General features: G+C 38.8%; 1 protein-coding gene across 1 annotated transcript; it reads left to right on the top strand.

Moving 5' to 3' along the window:
* The first annotated feature begins 4,839 nt into the window (after nt 1-4,839).
* Nucleotides 4,840-5,922, top strand: LOC145995282 (uncharacterized). Its single transcript, XM_083131871.1, has one exon. It carries the CDS (start codon nt 4,953-4,955, stop codon nt 5,640-5,642), a length of 690 nt encoding a protein of 229 aa, XP_082987997.1. The 5' UTR covers nt 4,840-4,952; the 3' UTR covers nt 5,643-5,922.
* The last annotated feature ends 5,196 nt before the right edge of the window (nt 5,923-11,118 follow it).

The raw sequence follows: 11,118 nt of genomic DNA, 5'->3' as shown, positions 1-11,118 counted from the left end.
TTCTGTAAAGTGCATTATGTACGTAACTATGACTTAAATAATAAAAATATATTTTACAGATATAGTGTTTTATATAATTGTTAGGAAAACAAATCGACAAGTCGAATAAAATCAATAAAACAACTGATAATTCACGAGCGAAATGCTAACGACCAAAAATAATGAAGTGATGCTATTTTTTTTTTTTTTTTTTTTTTTTTTTTTTTTTTTTTTTACAGAGTGTATATAACATAATCCGTAGCTCTACAGCCCTCGAAGGACCGTGGCCTATCTCCCGACTGCCAGTTTCCTTCCCACAATCCTACCTAGAGATGTGGAGTTCTTCAACAGGTGATGGGGTGTCGTGGGGTCAGCACGTCGAACCCTCAGCAGTTATAAGAGATTTCCCAGACTGGGTTACGCTACTCACTCGTAGCTCCCCAATTTCCTCACAAGGTGGGTTGCTACCGGGCATACACAGGCCGAGAACAGGCGAACTCGAACCCATGCCGTCCCGCGCTCGGAATCCAAAGCATAGCACCTTAGACCGCACGGCCACGGAGTTTCGAAACTTTTAGGACTGAGCAAGATTCGAATTAACCAAAATCTTCTCTTTGTTCTGCAGGACTTGTCACGAACACTTAATACTTCATATTTTTCCATATCATTTTAATATTATCAGCCTCACGACCCATTGTGAATGTGTCCACCTGAGCACACTGTTGTCGCCAAGCTTTTCGCACCATTTAAATCGCCTCGGTGCTTCAGAGAAAAATAGGAATTCGCCCTGAAACAAGGGCAAAAGAACAAGAAACGCTTTTTAAAAGTACAGGTGATTCGTGTTCAAAGCCCTTCCGGTACACCTGCCAATAGATGATACACGCGCCTTCAAACATCTCGCACTTTTAAAACTTCAGAAAAAGAAGCATTTAAATTGGTTCATGCTTGACCAGAGTTAAGCAGCCTTCCGGGTAGCGCCTCTTACGACTATTCGAGTGACTTCAGGCGTCCATAATTGACAAGACAATGGAAGTAAAGAATAACATAACTGGAAATATCTACGCGGTTTTCCTTGTGGGGAAGAAATGCGTGTAATTCTGACAGCTTCTTCTTCATAGCGTGTTTTACAAACATTCACAAGAAATTTAGTGATATTCATATCTTAAAATACAGCTTGGAGCTCTGTTTATGCTCCACATGTGCTCGTCGTTTCTTTTATGAAGTTGTTTAGATCAAAAGTTTTTCAAAGTTTGTCTTGGACAAAGTCCACCTTATGCTCAGAGACACTAATCGGAACTGGACCTACAGTTTAAGGTAGTTCGAAGCACTGTACTATGTGCCTCCTCCAGAAATCGAACCCGGAACCCCTGATTGGAAGAGGAGAGCGTTACCACACATCATCGGAAAGCATAAGTTGCTTAGTTAAAGGTAATGAAAAGGATAAAAATACCACGTAAGCTCAATCGCAAAATATAGGCTGTTTCATTCTTTGCAAAATTTACTCTATAAATAAGCGAATTACTTGTGCATAACCATTGCGGCATGAAATAGCGAGGGTGTCCAGGAAGAAAATTTATTTTCGTGTGAAACAAATGTTTGAATTCTATCTGTGAAGAAATTGTGAGGTCTTTACCAACAAACTATTTGGCATTCATGTTATAGATGAGATGGCGTCAGCATTCTTCATGAAAGATTGGTGTGCTTTTAACTGCATCGATGTCAACACTAATGTCCACATATGACACAAATCACTGACGGGTAGTGCACTAGCGATCTTTCTAACGGCAACATCACTGGCCTTAATCCCTGTGCTAACAATCTTGACTATCCAATAGGTAAACTACGTACATACAATAAAATTATCACAGAGCTTTCCTCATCATATTACTACTCTTTATGCCTGAACAGAACTTTGTCCATAAGTAATATTGTCGGCTTGGCGACAGTATACCTGGTGTGGTGTGCGTAAACACATGATTGAAGACAACAATAATCGGCTAATCTAACAAAACATAATTATAGTATGCAACAATAATGTAATGCAAATGACAAATAAGAAACGCATGCACTGTACTTACATTACCCTGCTGCTATTTTGAACATTAGTAGAATATAAGTTGGCAGCGACATCTATCGTTCCTCTGAAGAAATGATATCTCCTTTTGTATTCCACTGATAATGGCAAAGGTTCGTCCAGTATGTCCAATGTGGGGTGTCACATAAGGTGTCAACGGCTGTCTCATCTCGCTTTAAATCCTCTACAATAAAACAAATCATGGAGTTTTGGACTTTTAACCACTGTTAATTTTTACAAAAAAAATAAACTTTTTACCTACGTTTCGGAGGCCGAATCTGAAACGTAGGTAAAAAGTTTATTTTTTTGTAAAAATTAACAGTGGTTAAAAGTCCAAAACTCCATGATGAATAAATCACCACTGATTAGCTACAAAGAAGAATAAAACAAATATTTAATTTTCATATTGATATCGCATTTAAGTAGAAACTGAAATTCGTACTTTAACAATGCACGCTGTATACGCTTATATATGTATTTATAACAGGACATTGGCGCAATCAAATCAAAAGCAGAATTTAAAATAAATGTCGGTGACAACCATACAACCATGAATTTGTGCTGTACCCACCAAAAGCTATGACGCAGTACTCCCCACCAAAAAACGAGTACATCCCCTCCCACCTTATGCTAAATTCTTTGCGCAAATTATTTTAGACAAACTCAGACAAAAGTTTGTGGGGAAAAAAATCTTGCTCTAGAACTCATTATTAACTTAATTTAATTTTCTATCTGCTGCTTTGTTTCACGAATATCCCCCGGGAAGTCGTATTCTATAAATGGAAATCTTCTTGAAGGCAAAGCCAGCCTCGATTAATGTACTCTATTCTGTATCTTGCCAATTGCGAATTATTTTCTTTCCATTTGGTGTAAGACAGGCTGCGACATGTTGAACTGAAATAGTAATCGTCGTGTGGTCTTTGAAAGTGCCGCTGGGGCATTTCCGAAAAACGCGTGTTCCTAACTCAAGGTCCTTTGTGTTGAAAAGTGTGCTTGAGGAGAGACGAAAAAGGCATCAGAATTCGTTGTAACCATGCTTTACGGTTTCCAAATTTTCGTTTTTGGTTTCCAGGGTGAGACATGTAAGTTTATATATTTTTATCTCCCGGGGACGTTGCTAGGCTCATATGTTTGGATATATAGTCGTACTGTCGTATGAGAACCAAAAATGCTGTTTTCAGTTTCGTTTAAATAAACTCCTCTGAAGAGCTCTAATTGGTGTCAGATGGACAAATCTTTCTAATCCTTAGCAGTAAGGTGGAGTCACGTATCTCCGATGTACTGACTCTTTTTAAGGGTCAGGCATGTTCCTAAGAATATATTATTTCCTCTCTCCTGTAAATTTGATTAATTTGAGTTATGTCCCTCAGGTTCTCACACGACTATGTAATACATACTGTATATTTCGTTATATCAGTTATATGTATATTATATATTAATTACGTAAAAAACACATAAAGAAACCGCGGTGGTCTAGGAGGTCGGCCTCCGTGGTGGAGTGTCAGCACAGCGCGATACAAAGCCAGAGGTCCCGGGTTCGAATTCCGGTTAGGACATGGATCTTCGTGTTTGCCCCAATGAGAAAACAGAGAATTTATAGTAAAAATTGATACATGTGAAAACTGAGGCAAAAAGCTAATAGCGAGGATATTACCGCTTAGGGACATTCCTTTTTGGAAAAAAAAATAGTCGGTTGGGCGTCTGACTACCACGCGAGAGACCTGGGTTCGATTCCCAGGGTGGGTGATCTAAGGTCGGATTTTCCGGCCTTGTCCCCGAATAAAGCGGCTCCGGGGCTCATCCAGACTCAAATAAAGGGTACCTGGGCGCAACCCTGTGGGGTAAAGGCGGCCAGAGCGTAATGCTGATCACATCACCTCTAAAGGGAACTTTATCTTTTACCATTACGTAATACACATATAGTTTGTGCCACGTCTTGTATATTAATATATCGTAGTAATTTCATAAACAGACACACACACACACACACATCCACACACACACACACACACACACATGCGCCTCCCGATGGCGTTGTGGTAACGTCGTCGCCTTGCAATCAAGGGGTCCCGAGTTCGAGGAACATAGTGGTTCTGATCCCACTGTAGGTCCAGTCCCGATTACATTACAACAAACTTCCACTTTGGTTAATACCTATTCCAGTACTTTTCCAAGAACCTCCAATTAAGTTTAGTTCATACCTTCTTAAAATTCCATATAAACTCCGTGGCACAACAGTCCCTTGAGGCCCAATACTAACTTCAATGATTTTGAATGGCATTCCTGCACAAGCATTGATCTCTCATCACTTATGTTACCAAAGAATCACTAGAGCATGACTATTACGTGTATGTTCTTCCTGGAGCACCCAAATCCCCAAATAGCATTCCTACTCTTGTTCATGAGTCTGTGTCTAATGTGGCATGGCTTTTCTTTCATGAGGATTAATATAGTTTCCGTCTGAAGGCCAAAACCTCTTTCAGAGGCATACACAAAAGGCGCCTTCTGTTTTAACTCATTACTAATCGTGTTGGTTTCGGTGGGCTCGGAGAGGAGACTGCGGTAATACAGACTGGAAAGAAACTGGAGGTAAATGGTGTTGGAGAAGGAGGAGGGGGGAGATGGAAGAATCACTCTCGGCAACAGCCTCTGAGGGATTTCGGCCGACTTCTGGAGAGGGAAGGCTGGCCTTGAGTCACGTGACGCCGCGTCATTCCAGTAGCCCCAGTGGTGGCTACCACCGCTCCATGGGAGGAGTTTTAGTGTTCCATCGTCTTCAGGTGGAGCAAGAGTTTGCTGAAGAAACGTGCGAGAATCGAGTGCACCATGCTCGTGTGAGGACCGCTGGTACTCAGTGTGAGCGAGTGTGTGACAGCAGTGGGCGTTTTTCAGTGCAGCGATGTCCTACCACGCCTATTCGTCACCGTACAGCGATCCCCCTTCCCCTCCCGGCACCGGCGACTTCTACAACCCGATGACCATGTACCTGTGCAATTCGACACCGGCGAGTTACCCGTACCAGCGAAAAACCGACGGATGCTCGGATGGGTACCACACTCCCGTGTCCAGCCCGGAGAGCTACGCCTCCACCCCGAGCCCCGTAGAAGAGAAAAAGTTCTTGGAGATCGGGCCTGCCTCCAAAGTCCAGGACAGTTCCATGTATAACAGTTGGCATTACCCGGCGCCAACGAACAATAATTACTTTGGTGATTACAACGACGGGGAGAACAGTGCCTTTCCAAGCAAGCAACACGATAGTGCGTGCGAATATGAGGAACATTTCTACAGCAACTCCAGGTTAGAGGAAGACGAGAACAGAGAACCGAAGAGAAGTCACAACCGGGACTCGAACCAGGCGCACCAGAAGAAACGCCCTCAAAAAGCGCCACCGGTGGAAGTCATGAAGAAGAGACGACTTGCTGCCAACGCGAGAGAAAGACGACGCATGAACAGTTTGAACGACGCTTTTGACAGACTCCGTGACGTAGTTCCGTCCCTTGGGAACGACCGGAAGTTGTCCAAGTTCGAAACCTTGCAGATGGCTCAAACGTACATCTCCGCACTGCACGAACTGTTGCAGCGGGAATAAGCAAACCACTACATTCCTTCAGTTCCTCGAAAAAGACATTTGAAAGTGCTCGCTCACCACGTAATTTAAAAGTTATTATGAAAGAATAGTTCCTCCTCCCACCTGTTTTGTATCTGAGCCGGAGGAAACAAGACGTAAGTACTGATAATGACATATTGTTCATGTACTGCAATGGACGCTAGTGATTCCCGGTTTTTGTACAGACCAGTCAAAGACAATTTCACATGTAAATATTGACATAGAAATAATTTTTCCATTGTTTAAAAATACCTGAGAAAGCTGCTCAATATTTTTTCTCATTGAATGTAACGGAAATTATCTGAAGACATTTAATTTTTTTATATTATTTTTTAATGAAGAAAACTTGTCAATATATATTTTCGCTACGTTCATATGAATAAATTGTTATATGATTATTAATTTTGATATATAATTTTCAAATTCTTCTTGTGTTTCAAAATCTTGGCGTGTTGCTATCTATCTCTCTAAGTTAATCTAAGTTAATAGTGAAAAATGGATGAGTGAAGAAATAATACATCTACGCCTTAAGGCTGCGCAGTATCTTAGAAAAATGTTTCTCTCTTTAAAAAAGCACGCTGATATGATTAAAATTCTTTCTAGAACTTGTAGGAAATCTTCTTGTGGACCATACTCTCAATTTTATATATATATATATATATGAGTTTCCTCATTTAACAAATTTTCGAATCCTGGTTTAAATTGTAGATCCAGTCCCGATTAGCCTATTTGACGTTAAAGTGTACTTATTCCAAACTCTAACTTTGTTGTTTTGCCATAAGCCTACTTTCAATAGTAAATGCAACAAGATTCACTCGAAGATTATTCTGCATACAATACAATATATTCTAAGTAAATATATAAAAAATATATTTAAAAAAATATATGAAAAATATAGTTTTTGAATTTGAAATATCAGTGTGTCCCTTAGAAATGAGAGTCTTTTTTTAGATATCTGATAGCTCCAGCGGAACCTTAGGTGTTATGTTATCACGGAGACCACAGTTCTAAAATTTGTGGTATTATTTACTCTGCAGAGCCTGAAACTTTATTGTTAAAAGTCTTTTGTGGTTAAGTTATATGAATTTAGCTTTGCACAATAATTCTCTGTCGATGACCTCAGATTCAACTAAGATTTTTTCAAGTCGAAGGTCATGTGTGCCAAATAACATCTATAACAAGCATTGTTTCTATTCTACCTACACTCTTGAGTTGCTACCAAATCTTCTATAGTTACTGGCCTCTTATACTTTGTGTTACTTGACCACCACACAATGCTGCAATTCAACGTTAACATCAAAAATAGAAAAAAAACCGTAGAGCATTTGTAAAACCGTGTTGTGTGTTGTTTTGCATCACCCTTTATATAATGTATTTATTCTCGAAATAGTCGTATTAGACACCAAATAATCCAATAGGTAATTTATTTGGCTACATTTAAGCCATCAAAAAGGAACTGTCTGAAGAAGAATAACGTTATCTAGAGATTGAAGATCTCACATTATAAAGAGTGTAAGTGTACTTCAAAAAATTGAAAAAAAAAAAAAAACACCATTGGAAGGTAAGTATGATATAACAAACTTATTGTTTATTATGTTTAATTTTTATTAATGTTACGCTACGGAAAAATTTTCATGATAATATTGCACAAGTCAATTGAAATTTATTACAATGAAAACAGCAAATGTTTAATATTTAAGGTAAATTTATTAAGAATCTGTATTTTTTTAAAAATCTTTCATTCATACAGTTAAAAATCACCTTTTTCATGAAATATTTGAAAGCCTGTCTTATGTGAATACGAAAGTAAGTGAGCTGGAACCAGACGTAATATTTAAACTTCAAATTCTTGATGATTAGCATGAACAAACATTGATGGTATTTTCTTTCCATACAAAGCTATAAGGTTTAAGAAAAAAACGTATAGAAAAGGGGTATTCTCTGTGTTTGCCCCACCTGCAAATCAAACAGAAACTGTTACCATACTAAAAATATTCCTATTTTGGATTTAGATCTGGTGCTCTTGTTTACATTTGTCGATCACATGACCGACATGAGCCTCCATGATAGCGTAATAATCAAGGGGTCTCTGATTCGATCATCGGTGGATATATTTTGCACACCCGTTTGGTTTCAACTTAAATACTATAGTTTCAATCCATAAAGTGTAATAAAACAAACTAATAAACGGAACAACACAGTTCAGCGTGTTACAATAGCTACTTTAATTCAAAGAATTACAGTAATCTACAATTTCCTGTAGGTACTACAAATAAGTCTCGAAATACATCTTTACTTAATTATAGTCTTGGATCAGTACTACAATCACCAAGAAATCACTACTAAAGATTGTGACCCCCACCCACCCTCAAATGTCCTGGAAAGCAGGTATACCGTTGACATTTCCTTTCTAGAATCTACAGGGTGATTCAAAAGTCCCTTAATACCCCCTATAAAATGTAAAGGAGTTAGGCTAGGTACAATTGGTCATGATAGAAACAGGTTAGGCCTAGAAAGAACCATATTGGTGTGTTCCAAGCGGACGTGAGGAAAATGAGACATTTGTTACCATCATGCAGTCATGACATTTCCTGATTAAAGATAGGTTGAAAAAAACCTTCACCATTGCATTTCTCGTGAAATTCTATCCTGATTTGATACATCACATCACCCTCTTCCCATTTAAAAATTTTGAGTTGAATTTACTATGAAGGCCATCAAAATGGTGGACATCCGCTTGGAACACACCAAATTTGTTTCCCTAGGCCTTACCTGTCTCTATCATGAACAATTGTACCCAGCCTAACTCCTTTACATTTTATAGGGGTGTTAAAGGACTTTTGAATCACACTGCATTGTCATCTAATTTTCTACTTTCCTTGTGTTGTTATTGCCCAGCAATGCACACGCACAAGGTATTTTTGCATAACTTTCACAGCGTGTATAAGTCATCAAGATGAACAAGTTTTCTTAGGAACATTTTACTCGTTCCGACGCTACACACCCTCAAGAAACGGTACTTTCTATCCCGTATGTATGCAGTCATGCGTCACAGATTTCATGGTTGCCACTGATATTTATTTTTTTATATTTATTTATATTTTTATATTACTAAAAGACTTATATATTACCAGCAGACACATCGGTAGTGAAATTGTTGTATTTAACCCCCTTTAGATCTAAACCTGCATTATATTGCACTTTCAATTTTATGTTTTTGCGTTAAAGAAAGGTTTTATACGTTTTGTATAGAAGTCTGCCTTGATTGGTTGCGAATTAAAATTTTTGCTGTTTTCTGACAGAAAAAATAAATGTCAGTGGAAACCCTGAATCTATGCGTGGTTGCATACATACAGAATAGAAAATGCCGTTTGTCGAAGGCTCATAGCGTCGAAACAAGACATTAACTAGCAAGACGTTACTAAGAAATGTTGTTTGTTTCGTGGTCCTCTATCCGCTGTGAGTCTACAGGTGTTTTATAGCAACTACCTGTGTGTGTGTGTGTGTGTGTGTGTGTGTGTGTGTGTGTCTTCCAAGGCTGCAACTCAGTAAAGATGGATTTCCGGATCTACCTGGATATGGATTTCTTTACAGCGTCATCGTCTCTAGAATCCTTACAGTATTTACCACCTTGATTAACATGCTCAATAAAGACAATAGTAAAAAACTTAAGCAAATGTAATACAGGGTGTTCTACTCACAAAAGGACTGAATGTGTATGGGGGACGAGGAGCGACCAGATTCCACTTTCTGGCAGGTAAGTTTGAGACACTATCTGGAGTTGAACCAAGGTTACACGTGTATGAAAATTACCATCATGTACAAATATATTTTAGTCGTATTTATAGGCATTCTACTATAACGAAGATAATAGTGTATGAGCATCTTTATATGTTAAATTTCAAGCATTAACGAGATTTCACACCAGTGTGATTTGCTTGCTGCTCTGGTGTGTGCTGAAATATGTTTCACGGTAACTTAATCCTTTTTTAGAAAGAAGAAAGCGGCACTAAAGTTGTAAATATTCTCTTTGATGTACCGAAATGGTCGACAAACTGTTACATTGGAAAACCCTTTACTGAAAATTTTATTGGAGAGCGTGAAAGGGGTTGGTTAATGACATTTTGATTTTTTTATTCTTTGTGCGTATTTTTATTAATGGAAAATTGTAGTTAGTGTTATGCAATTTCCCTATTTCATTTAAGCCACAGTTTTCTGCCCTCCCATTGTTATAGTTCTTGATTGATGTATCTCACGATAATTGGTTCACAAACCAAGTCAATGCACATTTTATTGTTCACTATTGTCACCGAAACAATGCTAGAAGTCAAGTATAAAGAGCGCACTGCACTACACTTTTGGCGAATTCCCCGAAAGAAAGGAAATGATTGGTTAAAATCTGAGGTCGGCCATGAGCGCCAGATTAGCTTGGCACCAATGTGACCGACCGCCCACACATTGCTCTGTTTGGTTTGGTTTGATTTGGTGTTTTAAGTCCACTTTATGCACAGTAAGGCTAATCGGGACTGGACCTACAGTTTAAAGTGGAATCCGAACCACTTGTGCCTCCACTGGGTATCGAACCCGGGACCCCTTGATTACAAGGGAATGACGCTACCATTGCGCCATGGGGGAGGCCCACATTGTTCTGTCCTGTATGTCAGTGTAAAAGTTCTGCCAAAATCGAATTAAATGTGACTATATCCTTAAGAATTATTTTCATAGTCTTAAAGAAGAGTGTATAGAGTATTTTGAATATTTTTGAACAATTGCAACAAATAGAATAAGTTACTTTGTTAAATTCTTCTTTGCCCAAATGTTCCTACCCTCACCTCTATGAAAATAGAACAATTAAACGTCTTGAGGATGTAAAAATTGTATAAAATTGTAAATGACTGTAATTCAATTTGTGAAGAAAAAAAAATCTTTAGTGGTTGGAACTGATTCTGACCAACTTCATAAGCCAAATAGTCCTTTTTTGCCTCAAGTTCCTGGACGAAAGGAAGGAATGTGTGATTTACGAGACGCAGAGACCTCTGGTGACAGTCGGTCTAATTATCGAGGTTCATCGAGCACGGGACAAAAGGAACCGCTGCCAGGAACTTCTCGCATCCATCACCATCGGCCATTCAGAAACGATTCCCTCTTTTTCAATTCGGTAGCGGCGAAACAGAAAGGGGTTAGCATCGGATGGGGAAAAAATCTCATTCCTCAGTACATTTCAAAGGAAGGAAGAGAAAACACTGTAAAATTTGCGAACATCCAAGTAAAAATAATTGGTAGTTCGTGTTCTGTTTTTTTTTTTGTCTCGAGACGGCTACGGTAGTTCCCTAAAAGTGGCAGTGCTACAGTTCTTTACAGAAATTCACACAGACTTCGTCGTATTTTAGGGTAATAACCAGTGGCGGCTGGCCAAGTGCAACAAGTGCAGATGTTTTCACCTAATTTTCAAATTAAT

The sequence above is a fragment of the Lepisma saccharinum genome, chromosome 11 (genome assembly GCF_977018435.1).
Source record: "Lepisma saccharinum chromosome 11, izLepSacc3.1, whole genome shotgun sequence".
NCBI lineage: Eukaryota > Metazoa > Arthropoda > Insecta > Zygentoma > Lepismatidae > Lepisma > Lepisma saccharinum.
The sequence above is the reverse complement of the archived record's forward strand: the minus strand, read 5'-3'. Positions and strand labels throughout refer to the sequence as shown.

Bases quoted from the DNA above. Each gene is read 5' to 3' on its own strand.
- LOC145995282 (XM_083131871.1), top strand. From the start codon at position 4,953: ATGTCCTACCACGCCTATTCGTCACCGTACAGCGATCCCCCTTCCCCT.